This window comes from Idiotropiscis lumnitzeri, chromosome 3, assembly GCF_059441095.1.
Source record: "Idiotropiscis lumnitzeri isolate Australia: NSW breed Sydney's pygmy pipehorse chromosome 3, RoL_Ilum_1.0, whole genome shotgun sequence".
Taxonomy (NCBI): domain Eukaryota; kingdom Metazoa; phylum Chordata; class Actinopteri; order Syngnathiformes; family Syngnathidae; genus Idiotropiscis; species Idiotropiscis lumnitzeri.
The window spans coordinates 23,685,698-23,707,881 of NC_142393.1; the positions used below are offsets into that span (position 1 = coordinate 23,685,698).

Sequence of the window (22,184 nt, forward strand, 5' to 3'; positions counted from 1 at the left end):
AGCAAGCGAGTCAAGACACAAAAGCATAGAAGACCACACACGGGATGTTTTTTTAATTTTTTTTATTAAAAGTTGTATTCTTCTGCGAGCTGTACTGATATAAAAATTGTAAAGCGCTCATCTTGGGACAATGCGTCAGTGAGGCAACCGTACTCCTGCCGCACTTTGGTCACCAACCTGACGACCTGTGTGACGTTACAAAAGCTTCAAAACGGGAAGTGTTGGGATAAGATGTGACATCATGATGATGAGGAACAGATTAAAAATTTAAAAGACCGCAAAGTGTCGGGAGGAACTCGCAAAGAGTCGTGCGCTGAATAAATTAGGTGGAATTCAGGTTCTGGCTTCTGTTTGGTATCCGAATGTGGACGTGCTTGGGTGAGGGCGGCTTTTCGCGTGCGCCGCTTGTCAGGCACGCCCGCCGCACGGCCAATTTTCTGGCCTCCTCTTTATACACATTTAGGCTCGTGCATTTAAATACATTTCATCATATATCCGATTAAATAAAGTTTGTTGAAGACAACCACGGTGGACTGCTTCCAAGTGGCACGACATTATGTGGGGAATTCTTGTGAGACGCGCACAAGTGCCACTTTACTGACTGTGACCCGCGCGAGATGCCGTGAGTGCATGTGTATGCGTGCTTTCAGTCGCTGTCGCTGGTCTCGCTGCTGGGGTCTCCCTGCACTTTGCTGCGGTGCTGCATGGCCCGGTGGTAGGCAACCTGCACCGACTTGCGGATGTTGGACTTGCGGCCCTCCAGCATCTTCTCCTTGTCCAGCTCCTGGTCCACGCCCAGTGGCACCAGCTTGGAGCGCGGCAGCCACTGCCTGTATTTGGTAACACACACGCACATGGACAAGAAAGAAAACAAACAGAAAAGGAATGTCAGTTGAGCTCTATGTGGTTCAACTTGATTTTCCAGCGAGGGTGGCACGCTTTTTTTCTCTAAACAGATCAAGTTCGTAGATCAAGTTACTTCCAAAATACAATAAATCACATTCTTATTACTTCTTTCATAAAAATCAAAGAAAAGGTATTTGCAGCCAGTTTCAAATAAGCATTAAAAAAATTAAATAAAAATAAATAAATACTTTTTATTTTATTTTATTTTTTACTAGGAGCAGGTTTGCCCCTAATCTTCGGGGCTCCCACGGTAAATGAGGAAATCTTTGTATTTCCTCTTATTTAGTCACTGTATTACTGATACACAGGAACTCAACCTTAAACAGAATATCTCATGCCAGTTTTTGTGTTGCTCCTTCATGCACTTTATATTTGTAAGCTGTGTACGTCATCTGCCATTCATCAGTCACATGCCGATCGCAACTTGACTATGAACGTGTCTGATGCTGACCTCAGTCACGTCCGCCTTTCCTCTATATAAGCAGTGTGTCGACAAGCAATTCTCCCAGTCAGTCAAGCGGAGCGCCCAAGAAAGTCACGACAACATTTTCAGATTTTGGAACTTGGTGCACACACGAGGCACACCGCATTATTAAGCGGCTAGTCCATTTTGGAGAACATTTAAGACTTTTAATTGTGCCTTAGTGTTGTGAAAATAGGGGAAATCATAATCAACTATTGTTTTGAAACATTTATTTAGGGCCAGTTTTGCCTAACTTAGAGCGCAGGACTTTTTTTTTTTCAAATCCAGTGGTCTTAATGGTGTTAGTGCCAGTGTTTTTATGTTTTGTTTTAGGAGGTACTTGGTGACATGACATGACAGCGTTTGCTGTAGCTGTCGTCCTTTGGTAATGCGGTGGCACTGGCTTAGCCCAGACGCAGGTGTTGACACCAGCCTCAATGACATGACAAGAAACCACAGTGGCCGGCTTCCCCCCTCCTCTTCACTTCTCTCACAAAACACTTTTGGCCCATTTCTGTGAAACGTTCTTTGATGATTTGCTGAGTTTCCGTTTTAATCAGGCCACCAAACGACGCATGTGCACATTCAGGAAAATGGTAAGCGCCTCACGGGGGCGGCGGGGTTTGCTCGGCACACACTTAGAGGTTGAAACGTCGGGCTTGAAGTGCTGACAACTTGTTATGCTGCTGCTAATAGCGTGCTAATCAACTTTCCTTCCAAGGGGCCCTACACGACAAGCACAAAGAAGACAATCCAAAACAAAAACTGCAAAGGCTAGAACTTGTCCACTAAATATCAATCTTAGGCTGGGGAACGTTTGAAATTGTGCCCTTACTCGGTGTAGTGCAAGGGGCTTCAAGCTGTTTCTTGCCATTCTCACTTGAGGTTTACTAGAAAACTCAGCTCAAAACAGAGAAATATACATTGCGTATTTCAAACAATCGCAAAACTGCTTGCTCGGGGTGGGCGATATATATCGTCCTCGATATTTATTGACAAAGTTGCTTTCACATTTGTGCAATTTCAACTATTAATACGGTCACAAAAACTGACCCATTAAAAAACTAACAGATTCACTCATTGGCTGCAAAGTAGGAGGAAGCGATGAAATCCTCATTCGACGAATCGGCTTGCAAAGACGGTAAAGAAAGAGGAAGTGATAAACCTACATTCTGCGAACGTGACTCAGTGGCACCAGTTGCGTTGGAAAACAATGTTGTTTCAACTACGGAGTAGAGTCCCGTTCAGCAAGTGCTTTAATAGCAAGACGTAAGTCCACATTCCTAGCCTGGAAATGATTCGGAGGAGATAAGACTGAGATTGGTCAAAATAACATTGTAGGTAGGATTTGCGGAAAAACGATCGGGATGAGAGATTACCAGACTTCCAAGCCTGACTACCACTAAAGAAAACATAACTACGCCCGCACTCTAACATTGAGAAAGCAAGCAAACGGAGAGACAAAATGCTTTTATTACTTTAGCGAGTTAGTAAAAGTTGGCCGGATGGTCAATACTCGCTTGATCATTCTTACACGCTCGTATTCCGCAACATAGCAACAGTATTTTAGCATTTTTCTCATGTTTAGGATGTGAAGGAATTGTTGGAAAGTATCTGTCAAAAGATCTTGGCTACATTTTTTTGTCACCTCATGTAAATGCAATGATGGCACTAACACCTTTTTTCCGCCTACCGTCTGTATTAAGGACCTTCTACAAATTCCATATTCCAGGGTGACATATGTGGCACAAATCACCATATATAGTGGCTTTTGCCACATTTCAAGCTTCAAATAAAAAGATTGGATTTTGATTTTTGTTTTGAAGAATCAACACCATGTGGGACATAATTGTGAAGAGTAATAAAATTCATATGACATTTTAAACTTTTTTTACAAATGAAAATTTGAAAAGCGGGTCATGCAATATTACTCAGCTCCTTTACCCACACCATGAGCTCCCTGGGGATTTCAAAATGATTCAATGTTGACCTAAATGACTGATAATGATAAATAGAGGCCATTTGTATGTAATCAATCTCAGTAAATGAAACTGCTACATGTCTAAGAGGTCTGTTTAAAGTGCTGATAGCATCATGAAGAACAAGGAAAACACCAGGCAGATCCGAGATATTGTACTGAAGTTTAAAGCAGGATGTAATAATATTTCCCGAGCTTTAAACAACTCAATGAGCACTGTTCACGTAATCGTATTAAAATTGGAAAGTGTATGAGACCAGTGCATACTGGGGTCCAACCAATATGGATTTTTTTCAGGCCGATGCTGAGTTTTAGCAGGAAAAAAAATTACAGATTACCGATTAATCGGCTAATTAATTAATTTTATTAAAAGTAAAGTAATTAGTCAATTATATACATCTTTTCAATTTTCAGAGGCCTACCTGGTCCCTATTCACGACAACGTGACGCACATTGTATTGTGCACATGCCACAAAAAGCAGATTGTGTAGCCTTGTTTAAGAAATATGCGATGTAAATAAAGTTGCCTTTCTCTGCCTTGCTAAAGTTTTATAGTTGCTGCCTCAAAAGTAGAAACATGCAAGAGAAATGTCACAAGACATTTACATAAAGAGGATAAACCACTAACCATGTTCTTTTGTTGTCAAAGAAGAGGACCAGGAAGAGGTGCTCGCGTGCTTCCTGGGTCATTTGCTCGCCGAGTTTGAGAACGTCCAGTGGGGGGACGGGGATGGGGACGCCGCGGTGAAACACGCCCTCCCGGGGCATTTTAGGGTCAATGATCTGCACACAGTTGTCATCATGTTTAAGATGCCACGGCCTCTGTCAAACATCACACGGACTCACCAGAGCGGGATACGAAGGGTAGCCTCGGCACTTGGCCCACACCAAGTCCAGTGCCTCCAATGTGGCGTAATCGTCCGACGTCATCCAGCATCCCGATCGCGACCGCCCGCGCACCACTGATGGCAAAGATGCACAGTGAGCACTGAGTGACACCACCCATCTTTTTGTCACCGACTTGGAGGTTTCCCCACTTACGGTGCGAAACTCCTCTGGAACCTCCGACAGAGTACGACTCGTTTTCCGTGCCTGACGTCTCCTCGCTGCTGTCCTCCTGGAAGGCCGAACGCGAGAACGACGCCTTTCCTCGGCCCTGCTTGGACGGCGTTGTGCTGTCAAACCAAGAGGAGAAGTACAGTTGTCAATGGTTGGGGGTTCGAATCTTGACTCGAGCCTTTGGGCTAAGCAATTAATTGAAATCTAATTGTGATATCGGTTTTCGCATCTCACAATCTTAAAAACAAATGGAAGAGAAGCGATTGTGCCAAACGACACACTGTTTTTGCAAGTTCCTGATGTTGTGAAAGTACCTGAATGCACCATATTGTGCACCAAGCGTGTAACGTGTATCATTTTGCCCTCCCCGAGTGTGCTTTAAAGGGTAACTCAAGTCAGTTTTGAAATCTATGAATAATTGTTTTTATTAGTCTGGATTTCAATATTACTCAAATATGATTCTGATTTTGATTTCCATAATCGCCAATGGTCTTCCTGTGTTGTGTTTGAATGTTTGCTGAAGCAAATGTGGCCAACCCACCGGGCCTCGTCTCTTGAAGGTACACAGACTGTGCTGTGTTTTCTATTCAGTTTATACTTGCAATCTGTTTTTTGGGCGGATTGAAAAATATTCACATGTTGAAAAAGTGTGTTTGAGTACGTCTCCATTATGCGGCATTTTTATGTCATTCTTCAATAAGATTCCCTCTGTGTTTGTCAGCGCTCGACGGAACTCGATTTATTAATAACCGTGAGAGTGATCAGTCGTCTGACCTGGTCCGGTCGGAGGCGGCGCTGCTGCTGCTGCTGGTGGTCGACTCAGAGTCGGAGCTGGAACGTGGAAGACGCGTGTCATTTCTGTACACGCGGAAGCTCTCCGTCACGGGCTGGTTCCCACCGTCAAATCCGTTACTTGGCAGACCTGCGCACACAGCATGGTCAACAAGCACTATCAAGAACTTGATTTCTTGGCATTTTGAAATGTACTTGGTCAAAACGTGCTTTGACAAAGAAAAGCACACACACACACAAAAAAAAAAAAACAGACAGCTGAAGGCTGCTGACATTCAACGTGATTTTCCAAATGTTAGTGTGTGTACCACCAGTGGTACGTAAGTTGCCTCTAGTGGTAGACCAAAGAAGTACTGAATTAAACGGTGAAACAGTGCATAAGGTAACAGTGACTGAATATATTTTTTAATCCAGTATGTGCTTGTTAAATATTCACTTGTATTTAACTTTTTACTTGTATCTAATCGTTGAGAACAGTCTGTCTTACATCTATTTAGGTACAATTATTGTGTTTACCTTTTTCTAGCTAGTTCGAGTTAGTATTTGGTATAAAAAGTTTGAAAACCACTAATCTATCACTCAGGAAAGACAACAACATGGTCTGAGACCAGCAAGATTGATGAGGGATGGTAAAACATAGTAATAAAAAAAAAAAGTTTGCTAGTGTGCTGAACGTAAAAATATTCATGTACAATTATTGTGTGTGTGTGTTTCCAGCACCTGGCAGCAGATCGTCGTTGTCGCTGTCAGTGTCGGAGGTGGAGCTGGTGCGTGGGCTACGCGGACGCTTCCTTTGCCTGCCCGGCGACAGCATAGGCAACTGAGGGGGCCCGATGGGGCTGGGGGCGACCCCTGCCGCGACGTAGCCTGCATCCCGGTTTTTAGGAGGGCGTCCGGGCCTTTTGGGAGGTCCGGCCATTTTGGGGTTCTTCTTGGAGAAGAGAACGGACGTCCGTCGGCCCACCTCAGGAGCCAAGGCAGACGACGACACGCTCAGATCTGTTAGGAGTTAAAAACAACCACAAAAAGAACCCTTTAGTCTGAGTGATGCACAAACACAATACAGGAAAACTAAAATGTGAACAATTGACGCCTCCCTTTAAAAAAATAAATATACATGACAACATTGTCACTAAGAAAAATACATTTTAAATAAAGGTTTGCAGATTGCATTTTTGGGGGGGAAAAAACTGGCTGTGTATATGCAACAAAAACTATTTCTGACTCCTAACATCCCAGGCTACACTCCTCTTCAACATAGAAAGTTTTCACTCTATTAGTCAAGATGTCGAGTGAAGCCCCACTCAATGAGGACGACGTGTTACCACATCCGGCCGCCATAAGTGAAAATCTGGGACACAGAGACAATTATGAGAGAAAAAAAAAAAACAACTTCTTACACTTTTAAATTTAAAAAAAAAAAAAAAAACCTGATGAGATGGCATGTGATGTCAGCGTATCAATAGCCACGTTTACATGGAGAAAATTTGCTTAATCCGATTAGGTTCATGGTTTCAATCGGAACTAATTATTTTGACATCCGCAGATTGACCAATCAGAAACAGTAGTAGTAGTAGAACAAGAAGAAGCCGTTGCAACCTCCGTGTCAACAAAACATTGCTCCGTCCATTTCTACTTTCAACGTTAGCGTTATTTCGCGCAATTTTCCTGTTTGTGCTCTTATGTCGAGTTAACACTGGCTCCAGCGCGTTGCGACCCTCGTGAGGAGAAACAGCTCAGATAAAGGATGGATGGATAGTTGGTGGCAGATTCCGCAGAAAGATTCAAAGAGGTGAATTGGTGAATAATGACAAGTAAGAGATTAGCGTACTGACCCTTGCCACCGAGCTCTTGACTGCTGCTCTCTTCCCCTTCGTCGTGGTGCCCCGTGGACGAGGGCCGATGCGGGAGCGAGCCCCGATCTCCCCCGCCCGCGCCACCGAGAGAATCCCTGGCGCCGCCCAAGCCGCCTTCTCGCTGGTGCGCCAGCTTCCTCTTGATGATGCTGAGCTCCTTCCGGAGAGCTTTGGCTCTGCGGGACTGGCCGATGCTGTGCTTCCCCGAGCTGGCCTCCTCTAGACGTGCCTGCACGTAATGCAGCTGCTCCTCCAAAGGCAGTCGCCGCCTGTTCTCTGGCACCAGGAGCTCTACGAAGGGATAAACATGTCAAAAAGCATTGAATGCTCCTCACAAAAAGTGAGGGATATATTGAGCCCTGACCTGAAATTCACAGAACATTTTCATTTGACCGTCCCTAAACCTTTCATTGCACATGTCCAGCTGCTCAGTGTTTCAGTACCTTTTTGCACAACCTGCAGGTCTCGACCAATCAAGTTCACCAAGGACCATGGATGTTCCCTTCTATGCCTTTCTGTGAGTCTTCCAGTCTCTTTGTATTTCTGTTGCAACCTGCTGATCAGGGACGTCCAGTCAAATAGTGATTAAATCAAATAGTTTTCAATTGTAGTTCTCTGGTCTGTGCTTTCTATTGATTCATAATTCGAACCTAATTGCGTCCCTGAGTTTTAGTCAGTTCCTGTTCAAATGGGCAAGACATTTTTAGTATGTAACACTAACTTCCCATAGTTATGCTAATGTATTTAATATTTCTGGATGTGACATTTAGTGCTGCTGAGTGCATAAAAGCACAGATATTTTTCTTTTAAAAAAAAAGCAGGTTTGAGACAGACTGTACACTTGTCTCACAAAGGTGGACTTTGAAAACACAGGCAATTCCTTGATGTCATCAGATTTCCAGAAGATTAAGTGACTTATAAAATGGATTGATAAACTTTCATCACTGGCTGATCTGCCCCCTTCAATTTTTTTTTAAGTGAGCCTGCTAATGCCAGTCATGAACCGCATCGCACTTTGGTACCTCTGTCTTGTTTGACGGGGAAATTCCGTTTAGTAATTGTTAGATTATGTCAAGGTCAAAACGTAACCAGCCTGATGAAGACGACTGGTTAAATGTATCGCTCCATTCACGGACCAAACAGCTGTCGTTGTCGAAAAGTAGTGAAACAGAACAGTAGGACAAGTGCATTCAAAAGTGTAGAGAAGGTAATTTAAAAGATTCATCCTGACATTGCACCAGAAAGCCGTATATTCCAATTTATGTTTTTGTGTGTCGAGTATGCCTAGGGTGGCAAAGCGACTGCGTTTAAGGGCCACAGCCTTGTATTTGTCTTCAAAATGGAGAGGCTTCCTCACCATCTTCATTAGACGACAACGGCCAATCTCGTTCTCTTTCCCGTTCCCGTTGGCGCTCCCTCTCTAGTTCCCGTCGGGTGTCGGGACTGGCCTCTCGGGGGAGGTGCATGCCGGTCTCGTAGTCAAAGCCGATCCTGTCCGCTTGCCGCCTGGCACTTCTGATGACCACTCCGCCCATTTCTCGGAGGCGCAAGGCAGCCCGGTAGAACACCGTGTCCTTGGCGTTGTACTTGAGGCAGTTGTTGACAATGAGACCAAAGTCGCCCTCGAATGCCTCAAAAGTCAGGTAGCGGTGGGATTCCAGAAGGTTCCACATAGTCTGGAAGTCCATCGGAGTGTCAATATGGTCCAGGTAGTCCGGCACCTGCAGCCACAGTGGGCAAACAAGTTTTTGGACCAATGTAGGAGCCCAACTTTCACAATACACATCTATAAAAACATTTAGCAAATTATAACAAAATAAGTCATGGGATAAAGACCAGGAAATACACTTGACCTAAAACAGATATGCGTGTGTGTGCGTGTGTGTGAGGACATTGACTAACCTCTGCAAGGGGCACAGGCTCGGTGAAGAAGTTGTTAGTGTCTCTTTCCTGTAACTGTTCCAACGTACTTCTCAGCAGCACCAGGAGGGGAGTCAGCTGCATCTCTAGAGCCATCTGCTGCATTTTAATCTGAACACAGAAAAAGGAGACCCCATTGCTATTTGGTTAGACAGTGTTGGTTAGAACAAATTGTAATCCATAACAGGTAGTTTGAATAGAGGGAGGATGGAAACAGCCACTGGTGCTCTTTCAATCGCTTTGGTAACAAAATACTGTCGGTGGCGTCAACTGTCGCCGTTACTCAATATGTATTGTGGCTAATGATTTAGTCAGGTAACAGCCAGACAACTTTACATTCTCAGTCGCTGACTTCCCACAACAAGCCAGGCCCGCCATTTAAAAGCAGACACAAATTCAACGTCACAGATACTACAGTGTAGATTGCGAAGACGGTAAACTCAAGGGAACAAAAAAATACTTGCACCTCACGTGTATTTTATATTTTGGTATTGTATATTATTTAAAAATATCCCCCATGTGTTGCAGGAGTGGTCCAAAACGAAAACTCCTTGACACAAGAGGGATTATTCTATACGTGAATAAAGATACATTATTTCCATCTATCCAATATCTGGATCGCTTCTCCTCCCAAGGGTCGCAGGCGTGCTGGAGCCTATCCCAGCTGTCTTTGGCCATAGGCAGGGTACACCCTGGACTGGTTTCCAGCCAATTGCAGGCACACATAGAAGAACAACCATCCGCTATCACACCTTGGGCCAATTTAAAGTGTTCAATCAACCTACCATGCATGTTTTTGGAATGGGGGAGGCAAACGGAGCACCCGAAGAAAACCCACGCAGGCACAGGGAGAACATGCCAACTCCACAGCCAGAGACGGAATCGAACCCACGAGCTTTGCATTACGAGGCCTTTGTGCGAACCGACCACCGTGCCGCCGATACATTATTTGTTGTACGGTAATAATTAGGTGAAACTGGATCATTTCCTGCGGCACACATGATGATCTTTCATGAGACACTGGTTGGGAATCACCCATGCAAAATGCATCTCACCGTCTCCCTCTTGAGTTTTTCTCTCTTGCGGATGAGTTCCACAAGCAGCCTGGCTCTCTCCAAGTCATGCCTCAGTCGCTGCCACGCCTTCAATTGCTCTTTCAAAACCGTTTGTTTCTCCTCGCAGTCCCTCTGCAGAAGCAAAATGCAACATGGATGTGCGACGTGTTGTAATTAGAACAGGAAAAACCGCATTCCTTTCAAAAGCAACTTGCCGGTAATAGAACAGCTCATAACGTACCACAGGAAGTTGAGCTGAAGGCTGCGGCGGGATGGGCTCAATATGTCGTTGGGACTGCAAGTGCGTTTGAAGCCGCCGCAGCAGCGGGACGCCGTTCCGGCTTTGCCTCTTCAGGGTCCAGTAGCTGTGAAGCCGTTGCATGAACTGGCTCTTCCTGGGTACCGTTAAGTTGCTGGTGATCTTGCTTAGCCTGAATCAAATCAAACATTAGTTAACTCAACTAGAATATATTTCTATCTGATTATGTCTTATTATAGTTGTCTGCATTCGATTGTCATGGAGGATCATATGTTGGTGCTCTCAGGTCAAATTTAAGGATGAACAGAAAATGCTGTATAACAATTTAGGTGAAACAAATTTGACCTTGAGAAAACTCCTTAATACACAGTCAAGTGTTTTCAGTTTTTTGCGAGTGATATTCTGTACTTTTTTTTCTTCAGACTTGTACCATTCAAGTAGGACGGGAAGATATGACTTAAAAAAGTATATCACTCGAATTTTCTTTTTTTGTTTTTACTATTGAAAATAAGGACCAGGACAATAAAAGGCTGAATCTAGATCATTTTATTTTAACATAATACTTCACCTTTAATATGAGGTCAACGCAACCATAAAAAGTCAAATAAATTGGTCAATATAGTTAGTAAATAAACGCCTTTTTAATTGAATGAAGTTAAGCCACACGCTCGTTCCGACTGAGTACACCACACGGACATACGTGTGCACACTTATTCATTGTTTCACTTCTTTATGTTTGGAGACGGCTGCGGACTGCCTACAACACGCACAATGCCAGGGTCGGGGTTTGCTTTCTGATTTTTTTCTATCGAACATTTTATCAAAGACATTTTCTATTGATATTGATCACATGTATTGTATATCGCGATTTTGATTTTGACTTATGGGCCAGCCTTATGTACAGTATTCATCCTGAGTACGCATCGATACAGAGCATCAATCAATTCCTCTAGTACTTTTGATACATAAAATGTCATTCAACACGACAAAATTGATGCAGATAATGATTCGCTTATGTATGAATCCGCCGTAGTAAAGGTCTAATTACTGATGAGGAGGACTTAATCAGATATTTTTTGCCTCAAGTATTGGTGGCTGGCATCGGCAGCCTCCACGAGACCCGATACCTCAAAATAAGGCTGGTATTGATACTTGCCCATCCCTACTTTTTGCACAAATTACTATTGTCTAACAAGAAGCTGAATGGCAAATTTATGCGGTAGATGACTGAAAATTTCCAAGGATCTCCACTTGTATGCCTTTCTATGACTATTTTCAGTCTCTCTGTTGCAATCTGCTGATGGCACTTGAGCAAAAGACATTCCAGACAGTTTGCTGTGTGCACATTATTTTGGGGGACTTCTCTGGCCACAGATGACCCATGTACCTTCTAAAAATAAGGCTAGCTGGCAACTCGCTAGGGCCGTCATCTTAAAATCATGTGAACGGAGGATGCATTTTTATTGGCCACCTGGATCTCAGCACATAGCTCAAGTCACATGCACGAGTGAGCTCTTGGCTTGGTTTGGGTTGTCACCTTCCTCTCAAATTTTATCTAATAATCTAAAAAAAACAGCTACCTCTGAGGTGTTGTCTTGATCTCATGATGTCAAAATGTGAACAGCATGAGGAACAGGTCTGTTTAAAAAACAATTGCAATTGAACCAGGAAATGGATCGGTCAATTGTAGGAATTTTGTCATTTAATTCCTTGTTGTCGAAAATCAAGTTGTGCAAAAAGAACTGAAACCGAATTGAATATTCAAAAGTTTAAAAAAAAGGTCAAATTAAGTTCAAAATTGATGTTGTAATTATAATGCAGTTCAGGTTCTTGATGAAATTCCACCCAACATGGCCAATTTACTGGATCAGTCAGTGTGTGCATGTTTGAGCTGAGCAGTACCTATGAGGAGGTATACACGGCACTGACACCACTGGAGCAGCAGCTCGTCTCTCAGCCAAGATCTTCCTGGCTCTCTTCATCTTCAGTCTAGACTTGGCCTTTGCCCTCTTGGCCCGCTCCGAGCTCCAGCCCCTGGAATCCTCATCGTGGCCGACGGACGGCTCGTCGTCCTCCTCCGGTTCACCTTCACTCTGAGACGATGCGCCGCTGGCGCCGCCGACCCCTCCGACCCCTCCCAATGGCCGGGCAGATCCCGGGGGCGTGTGGATGTCGCAGTAGGCCGTCTTGCGCACGCTGAATGAGGTTCCGTTGGCACCCGTCTCTCGGACGGGCTCCATTTTCATGTAGAGGCCTGCTTGCTGCGCGCATGTGACGTGGAAGGCCGTGTAACAGTTGGCTTTGTGACACTGAATGCAGGCGCCAGAGCCCCGCTGCTTGCATATGTAGCAGGTCAGCTTCCAGCGCGCGGGAGGGATGTGCTCTATGCTGTCGATGGGCTCCAGGAAGACCGTGTTAGCGAAGCACACCTGACGAGTGGCAAACAATTGAAAGCAGAGAGTCAGGATAAAAGGTTGGTGCAAAAGGCTGAAATACTCCAGTCACTGCTTAAGAAATACTGCAGTACGAACAGGCTCATTAAGCCAAGCTCCTGGCAGCTGCTGAGCAGCATCCATGTGGAAAAAAGAGCAAACAGTAAATATGCGATGTGGTTTCATACTGCAGCATGTTCCGAATAATGCAGAGACACAATGGCTGTCAAAAGCGAGGCTCGTGGACTACATCCTGCACTTTGGATTTTTGTATTCGACAGTGCAGTTTATGTGGGTCGGACCTCTGCACAAAACTAGTTCCTGCTTAAGTATCCATCATAAACACAATACGGAAAGTGCAGGATAGGTTATGTAATATGATGGGGGAATTATTAAGGTTCCCACACAGAATGTTAATTAAGGTATACAAAGTATAACTTGCTACATGCCTCCTTGGAAAACAAACAGTGCAGTGACAGACGACATGCTTTTTGCCATGCTATTCAAATGGGGCCCAAGCAATGTTTTAACACGCAAGTCAAGACTGTTCAAACTGTTTCTGATGCATTTCTCTGCAGTCGTCATTTTCAGGATGTTGCGGGTTTAAGCTGTACATTTCAAATGTTACGAAATAGGTTCCTTCTTACAAAAGACACGCAATTTGTCTTGTATTTTGTTGACTATACCAAACTGTGACCTGGGCAAAAGTGTAAAGCATAGTCGGGGATGAAAGCTGACCTCTGGGATCCAGAGGGCGCACACCACGTGAGCCCAGCGCGCGTCGTCTGTCTGCTTGAAGGCTCCTCCCTTGTTGGGGCAAAGGGCGCAGTCCACCGCTCGGCTCGGCGACTGCAGGCAGCGACGACACAACCACTGGCCCTCCGGGATGTATGGCACTCCGTAGCATTCCTGGTGGACGGCCAGGTTACACATGTCGCAGAAGAGGATCACGTTGCTGTTCTGACACTCTCCGTCGTTGCAGATACAGCATACGGCGTCCTCGTCGATCAGGGTACTCGGGTCTGCCTGGTAGAAACAACAGTGAGCCAACATGAGAGCGGATACGAGAAATGCAATGAATTGATTACCCTGCAACTAATCGATTTAATTGACAACAATTTCGATCATGATCGATTAATTGCTTAGAGCCCATTGTTTGTGTGTGAAGAAAATTGAGTTGTCTTGTATATGAAATGCGCAATAAAAATATTACCTTGCCCTATTTAACTTCAAAATATCAAAATCCTCTGAGTTCAGCCTCTCAACAGTAAATTGGCTATTTCTATAATCCTTCAAGGAAGCAGTCAAAATAAGACGTTCGCAAACATCTATATTTTTGAGGGGGGTGAGAATAAAAATCAACATTAATGTAGATTTTTCCTGATGAATTTTTACTGAATCACAACCCATTTTAGAGGCATCAAAATTGATCAATTAACCAACAACTAATCAATAATCACACTAACCGTCAACTATTTTAATAACCAGATATTAGTTCAGAACAACTGGTGAACTTGTCCACATCCTCGGTTTACAGCCTCTCAACAGTAATTATTTCTGTAGTCCTTCATGAAAGTGTCTTCTATATGTGTTTCATGAAAAAACAGCATTTTTCGGATGATTAGGCGCAATTAAAAACCTTTCATTTTCTCAAAAATTGAATGCAGTGCGCCCAATGTTTGGATAAATGTCGTCGTTCAAGCTTGTCGTCTTTAATTCAAATTATTCCTTATTAAGTTTGTGTTATCGTTCTCATCCGTATTGAGTCGCTAGCAAGCGTCGTTATGTTTTCGACTACTTCCTGCTTCGGCGCCTAAGAATTATGAGAAATGTGGTCATGTGACCCAAAGAGAAATAATCTCTAAAATTAACAGAAAGAAATCATTTAACTTTGTGGAATGTCACATGTAGCTGCCAAGTATGCTTGCATGTGAGCCTTGTAGTATTGCGTTTGCTGGAGTACCTTATTATGGCTTTCAAAGTAGGACTCCTTCTCTAGACGATCCATGAGGTACTCGAAAACCTCCTGAGGGATGGGCGTGACGCCGTCCATCCGCCGCTTGTCATTCATGATGTCCAGCCAGATGTAGTCCTCCTCGTCTATGTCATACTCCACCTCCTCGTCCAGCTCCTCCACTGACTTGTCCATGTACCTGAATCCAAATTGATGCGGCGTTAGTCACATCTGCACCACCGATTCCCCACCATGGTGGAGCATCGTGAGAGATCAGCATGTGCTCAGCCACTTTAGCAAGACTGCTGACACGGACACTGAGATGTGGCTACGTAGCTCAAGAGGTCTCGCTCATTTGAAATTCACATTCATTCAAGACTCTCTGCAACTTCCACTAACAACCCAGGATAAAGTTAGCTCCTCCCCAATATGCGAAGCTCGTCTCCTAGTCGATGTGCATTGACCGTATAATCAGCGTTATCCGTTTCGATTTATTAAAACAGACCTTTTAAACACAAGCTAAATGAATTTCAAACTAAAATTTGCATACAGAAAATACAGTTGGCATTTGGGGTGCACAAATGGATCAGCATCAGCGCAGAATTCCTTAACCTCAGGCAATCATGATCAGCTGATCACTTAATGTAAAACTGATCTCATCTCCCTTCGCAGAGCTATGAAAAAGTCAGCCACTGTCCTCTACAACTTTGAGATGACTAGCATGCTATTTGCGAGAACTAATTTATGCACAGTTAAAACAACCCATTTGGTTTTTTTTCTGAGTTATTGTTCAATATTTTACAATAAGACAAAATTGGAACATCAAAGGTGTATGATGCTCTTATGAAAATAAAATTAGAAAAAAAAACAAGATGGGCCAAAATTGCGAGCAGTGCACCCCTTGTACGTATGTTAGATAGATATATGCCTTTAAGAGGCGGGGCCTGGTGGGGTGGTTTGTGACGTGGAGATGGATCACTTCAACGTACTTCCTTGACACCAACTGCCGTAGCGTTCTACTTCATAAAAGGCTTGGCCAGGCAGCACTTTGGGATGTTTTAGAGAGCACAAAAGGGCAAATAGGTGAGTGTTTGTAACAAAACAAAGCTGGTGAGAGGTTACGTGGGAAAAAAAAAAAACAAGACAAAAAACAATAACTTACAAAACCTTTTGAGGATATGTGGGCGATTACAAAGTGTACTTAAATGTAAAGGTGTAACACTTAATTGATTTATAGAGAACCAATCAACTATCAAATTCATGTTCAATGAATTACTTTGAGACCTTGCTTAAATTCAAACAAAAATCTAAATTCAAATAAAAACTGTGGATTTGGGATGTGGACTGAAATATTCCGATTGTGTTTTTTATAGCTGCTATCAAGACACCCCTAATTGATTTTGACACCTCTAATCTGCGTTTACTTTGGAAAATTATTATCAACATTTTCTGACACATAATGGAAGAAAGCAGCAACTGAATCAGCAATTATGTTTGAGCATTTTCTGCACTGTCAATTTAATATGTCCAGTTCTGTAAAAAAAAAAAGGGGTGGAATTTATATTTTGTTTTTCTTTTTGTTTTTATCCAATTTATCAATGAATCAATTATTCAAATATTAGAATGAAAAAAAGGTTACTTTCTTTGCACGAGTCTGACCTGTAGTAAGATGCCGGGCGGGTAGGCGCGTCAGGCCTGTCTTGGTCCAGTTCTCGGAAGACAGCCTCAGGCAGCTTGACCGCAGGCCCTGACTGGGCACCATGGTGATACGCTGAGCCGTCCTTCTTTTTCTCTTTACTTTTATGCTTTCCGGACTTGGGTGTGGCTTTGCCCCCGTTAGAGGACGGAACGTCGGGCCGGTCCTTTCCGGCGCCACCCGCCTCACCGCCTCCGCTGTCACTCCCGTTACACACGCCTCCAGAGTTGGCGCCCGTGACAGACGGGGGGTCGTCTTCAGCATCGCTGTCCTCCTCCGACACGACGTCGATGTTCTCGAAGATGCTGATGCGGTGAACCCGTCCTTGGATCTCCAGCTCCACCATGCGCTGCGCCTGGGCGTACGTCATGGCGTCCCTGCCAGGGGAATTCGAAGGCTCGGAGCGACCGGGGCTTCGAGGCGTGTTCCCGCCGTGCCCCTGCCCTCCTCCTTGGCCAACGCTGCCATCGTCCAAATCCAGCGAGCCGGCGAGCGACACGCGAGGCGGCCGCCCCTTGCGCTTCTTGTGGGGTGCAGCCTGCGCTAGAGGCGGGTTGTCATGGTCATAGTGGTAGAGGTGATACTCGATTCCGCTGTAGCTCTTGTAGACCTTCCGGCAGCTCTCCACAGGACACTCGTACGGTGGCTTGGTGGCCCGCAGGTTGTGGCAGAAGGTCTTCACGTCAAAGTCCAGCCCCATCACGCCAACGGCCGCAGCCGGCTCGGATACCGCTCAGGTTTACATCTGAAAACAATGTGGCAGATTTCAAGCTTGTGGGCAGCACCTATCATGGCGCACTCCCCCCATCCTCAAAAACTCAAGGTTACACTGCACTATACAGAAGTTGTACAGAAGTTAAAGGTGTCAGAAGAGCTCCTTGAATAGTGTCACAAAAGATATATTTCAAATGATAAAGTTTTGCCTCTTGAGTGTGAGGCATGTTGCCAGCCTTCAAGCATTCCGGAGAAGAATTCTTACGGGATCGTTCGCAGCTCCATTCATCCTAGCTGTCCATTTTGAAGTCGTACAAATCTTCAAAATCTGGAAGGAGGAAAAGCATACCCCAGAGAGCTTTTTCAGGCAAGAAGCGAGATCACTACAGCATGGTGATGTTTTTCTCTGCCAGGAAGTGCCAGATGCTTGATCATCTGTCCCACACAGGGAAATTCCTTGTTTACGTTTGGAAAATGAACTTTTGCGACACCAGTCCTGGAACTTTTTGGACACATTTTGCATCCTAAAACTAGCAGACAAAAATTGTCATTGCTGTTGTAAGCTGATTATGCAACAGACATCAAATGAAATCTCAAGAGTCCATACTTTGCAAGCCACACAACAAAATGTTGGATACAAATTCATCTGTCTGGGAAGTGACTCAAACACTGAACTTGGTGCTTTCCCAAACAGAAAGTTACGTGTTATATGATACCACAAAGCCTTTAAAGGAATTTTTTTTAAATGCAATATAATTGTAAAATAATTGTCACTGTCTTCAAATTTATTCATGACATTGCCTAAGTTCCGCCTACTGCCTGTATTTATATTTCATTATTTAAAATTGGGCTATTTTCATCTTTTCGATTCTTTGAGTATTCAGTGTGAAACTCCAAATTAGTGTATCAAGAATCAAACTAAAAACTGAATAGAAACATTGAGTGATGCCTTCCAAATAGCATATTTACATGCTCTATGACTTTGTACAGCATAGTCTAGTCATACCGTTATCGTTCTATCATCATTGTGACTACATCGCTGCGTTTAAGCCCATAAAGTACATTTAGCATTTTATTGTAATACTCGTATTGGCTCACGTTGCCAGGTACAAATAAATCCTTGTGTGTGTTTAACATACTTGGTGATGCATGGGTGCAGCAAGTGAGATTTTGGTTTACAAGTCGCGTTCAGGGTTGAACGGTGTTGTGCAGCTGCCAAAGCCTAACTTTAGTACACAAATGGTGACTTTCAGTGCAAACTTCCGCAGCTCAGCAACGCTAACGTTAGCTTAGCATGGGGCCACTTGTCACCACAATCGAGCTCGTTAAAACATTCGGCTTCAATTACCGATCAAACGTCCAAATAGAAAAAGCATTAAAGCAGACGGACGTGCAGCAGCTTTTTGGTTGCCGACTTGTTTCGCGTGTTCTCGGACGCTCGTTAGCCGCATTTGCGAGCAATCGTTAGCTTCGGAACTGGGGCGTTGGGGGGGGGGGGGCTTGCTGACTTTTTTACAGCCAATAAAAAGTCGAACAAGTACATTGTGCCCACAAGATGACTTTCGATTAGCGCAAGCAAGCGAGCGATGGTTTCCCTCCAACCGCGACGACCACCTCACGCACCGCCCGGCTCCAATCTGTCCCAGTTGAGCATCCGAATGACAACATTCCGCTCGGCGTGGAATTTAGCGCGACGCCTGCAAACGTCAGCCAATGTTCCCCAAAGAGCCAAGAAACGCCACAAAGCAGCCGCCGATTAAGTGATGCCAAAGCACTTACTACTTGATTTCCTCTTCTTTCATTTCTTGTCGGATAGCAAGCAACGTTCACTTACTACTTCCATCACATCGATCGAAGCCTTTCAAGGCTCACGCATCGACGCCGCGTCTTTCCTAATTCCCAGGAGACGACGTTCCAGGCGAGCGTTGTGTTCTCTTAAGAAGCACTGTCCTCTCGCAATCGGTGCATCGTGTGCGAAAAAGAAATAAAAAAAATAATAAAGAAAAGAGTGAAAGGAAAAAATCAGTCAGTGAGGATGAACAACAAAGGGGGCCGCCATTGCTCTAACAACATCGTCGTCTTGGGCGCCCGTCGGCACATTCGACACACGAAGCGGGAAAACGGGGAACCTTTCCCAGACCCCCCCCTCCTCCTCATCTCTCGATTTTCTTTCTCAGTTACATTTGGGGGGCTACCTGGCTTAAACAATCCCATGCGATCAATATTGTTCTCATTTGGCGTCCGAGCGAATCTGCCGCTTTGTTGAACGTCTGTGTACGACCTCACATTATTTGGCATCTTGGCGCAAGGTGTTTATTTAGAAAATAAATAAAATTCAAGATGTCTTAATTTAGTACGCGGTTCCCAAACGATTAATCATTATACATTCAATTTGGACGCGCCTTTCGACACTAACAAGGACACTGTACGTCAAATAACAAGAGTCAAAACGGAATTTTACAAAGTAAGAAAAAAATGATTACAAAAATAATCTTAGTTTACCACAAGAAACACCTAAAAAAAGTAACCACCACAATGAACAACAGTAGTATCGTAGGCAGAAGTGTTCGTCAACAACGCTGCAGAGGTTTTAGTTCATAAAATTATGGTAAGGCATTTTTTCCCAATACCTAAATACATATTTGAAAACAAACTGTTGTGAAAGATTCAATTCAAAAGTACAGTCCTTAAAAATATGTAACTTGAAAATTTAAAAACATTTAATTCGTTCTACCATGTACCACAAGAGGGGGCCTAAGGTCCACGTATTGATAATTAACTGTGGTACTTGGACTTTTTCTTAACTAGTACCACTATTGACCAAAATACAGTCCAGAATAAGGCGATAAACCCAATCTAATTTATGTCCAGTCTCATGTACTTAAGTAATGGCTGTACCTAAATAAATGTTTTTAAAAAACAGTAATTGAACTTGGCCATTGCTTCTCAGTTCTTTTGCTCACATAACAAAGTTTGAGAATTTTTCTTACAAAACTAAATGAGAATTGTGATTGAGGGCTTTGTTTTAAATCAAAACAATCAAACGTGACCATCAGACTGAAAATATTTATTTGTCTCTCAACACGGTCAAACAGTGCAGCAGGTAGGATGAGTGACAGTGTGGCAGGTTGAAGAAATCTATTCCACTCAAGTGTTTTTCCCGCCTCCATCAATGGGAGCATATTAACTGTGAGGGAACGTTTGTTGGCCACAGACATGCAGGGAGAGGAAACGCCAGCCACCACCTGAATTTGTCAAATAAGTTACCTTCCTCTGCTCAGAACAAAAACATAAAGCAAAGCAAAAGAGCCCAGATAGAAATGCCAGAGAACAGAAATCTCTTACAACTGGAAGTACCATATTTCCCCACAGAAGAGGATTCTGCATAAATTACTAGAAAAGTCCAATTCAAAGCGAATTGATACTGTACATCCAAGCAACCTCTCCACAACGCGCACACAAAGTTTAACAAAATATACAGTTCACACTTCGACTAATCTGTACAATTCACAGCTTGGAAGGATCAGGGTGCTGATACCCCTCAGTCGTGTCTTGTGGACAACTTTGTGGAGAAGAAAATGTCCGTGCTTTTTGGTGATTTGTCAGAACCAACACTGCACACATGAAACACTTCAACATAAAGCACATGAATAGGAGTCTATGTTGTGCAAATCTCCCCCCATGAACTATCCAATGGGTGACAGGAAAATTAAAAATGCTTCACGCAACAAAAAAAGTCCGTAATACTGCTCAGTTTCGGGACTCTTCTTTTTGGTACCATCTAACCATGTCAATAAGAGCCTCACATGACAGCAGCCTAAAAATGATCTAAATTTCCAGTGACATTCCAAAGTGGCCAATATGTACATGGTGAAACGTTTGCGCGCTTCTTCTCGTTGACTTTGTGCCAACCTTTGCGCTTGTCCTGCAGCACACGTCGCATTAGATCAGATCAGATAAGGCTCGTGGCAATGCCACAATCAAAGCTTTGCAGAAGGATTCAATTGCACTTGAACGCCTCCAACCTTCACTTGCCAACTGCTACATTCTCACCAGAGACCCGCGGACATCGTTTATGGCTCTGGATGCGGTCGGTCCTCTCAATATTCCAATACCAATTCTTGTGCTGCTGTCTATGTTGTCTGTTAAAACGAGACAACAGGAAAAACAAGAACCATTTGACCTGAGAGGCTTACATCTGCTGGCATCCTCCGACTTCCTTCCCACTTCATTCAATAATTCATTCATTTTTCCTTTGCAAGGCAATGGTGCATTTCATCACCATGGCATACTGTCACAGAGAAGGAAGCTTGAAAGAAAGTCATTTGATTATTCGAACAAGAACATTTGCTGCAATGGCATTCAGAAACAAAAAAGGTGTCCGCTGAATTGAAAAGAAGACTCGACTCAAGTGAGCTGTTAAATCAAATCAACAGAAGAACAAGTTGAAGGTTCAAGGCACTACATTCCATCAACGTTAACACGGTTTGGTTTCGGAAACTGAAGCCACTGGTATTTGAATTCTAATGTAGTGCTTAAAGTGTACCCATATGCCCAATTAAAATGCAAAGTGCACAGACAAAGATAAATCAGGACATTTGTCAAGAAGCATGAAGTCCCCGTAAAATAACACTTGACATGCACACACGCACAAACGGGTTTCTCCAAGTAGTTGTGGAGACACAATCCGAACACGCCGACGACGTACTGCCACCGTCCGGGTTAGGTAGTCCTGGCGGAGGGGCCGGAGTTGGGCTTGTGGGCTTGGATTCCAGGTTTGGCCATGGTGGATACCGATGCAACGGGCCAGCGCTGGGCATAAAGAGGCGCTGGAGCCACCATCCCACCGTAAGGGCCCACGGGCAAAAGGTACCCGGGGGGGTGCGCCAGAGGCGGGCCGAGACTACTTGGCTGCATCCCCCCGGCGCTCGGGGGGAGGCACGGAGGCAATCTGCCAGAGCCAGTGTGGCATTTCATCTGGAAAGGAACACAGTTGGACCCTGTGAACCTTCATCTCACTTCAGCTTATTAAAGGACCTGAAAAGTGCAAAAAGTGAGTATAATGTAGTAATGACTTGTTGAGATATAACATTCATCTAT

At 44.0% G+C, this 22,184-nt stretch overlaps 2 protein-coding genes across 12 annotated transcripts in view; both read right to left on the bottom strand.

Annotated features, from left to right (window-relative positions):
• Positions 1-63: 63 nt before the first annotated feature.
• On the bottom strand, positions 64-19,237 carry brpf1 (bromodomain and PHD finger containing, 1). Of its 4 annotated transcripts, none has more exons than XM_088291034.1 (17): positions 18,864-19,237; positions 17,350-17,412; positions 16,334-17,115; positions 14,684-14,873; positions 13,459-13,746; positions 12,191-12,717; positions 10,271-10,460; positions 10,030-10,161; positions 8,957-9,085; positions 8,412-8,775; positions 7,034-7,345; positions 5,919-6,197; positions 5,181-5,328; positions 4,389-4,522; positions 4,194-4,309; positions 3,976-4,130; positions 64-830 (listed from the first exon to the last, which is right to left on the bottom strand). In XM_088291034.1, exons 3-17 carry the CDS (start codon positions 17,068-17,070, stop codon positions 647-649), a joined length of 3,885 nt encoding a protein of 1,294 aa, XP_088147160.1. In that variant the 5' UTR covers positions 17,071-17,115; positions 17,350-17,412; positions 18,864-19,237; the 3' UTR covers positions 64-646. The 4 variants fall into 4 exon arrangements, with proteins under 4 accessions (XP_088147160.1, XP_088147163.1, XP_088147161.1 ...); XM_088291037.1 differs by lacking the exon at positions 18,864-19,237 and adding an exon at positions 18,224-18,745; XM_088291035.1 differs by lacking the exon at positions 17,350-17,412 and having other exon boundaries at positions 18,919-19,237.
• Positions 19,238-20,136: 899 nt separating this feature from the next.
• The window catches only part of LOC148340511 (serine/threonine-protein kinase WNK2), a 34,351-nt gene continuing 32,303 nt past the window's right edge, over positions 20,137-22,184 (bottom strand). For 7 of the 8 annotated variants that reach the window (XM_088289615.1, XM_088289614.1, XM_088289613.1 and 4 more), the window contains one exon: positions 20,137-22,061. In XM_088289615.1, the coding sequence (XP_088145741.1) occupies positions 21,807-22,061 (255 nt within the window). In that variant the 3' untranslated portion in view covers positions 20,137-21,806. Of the gene's footprint in view, positions 22,122-22,184 lie in introns of all 8 variants that reach the window. The other variant, XM_088289616.1, reaches the window with a different exon arrangement.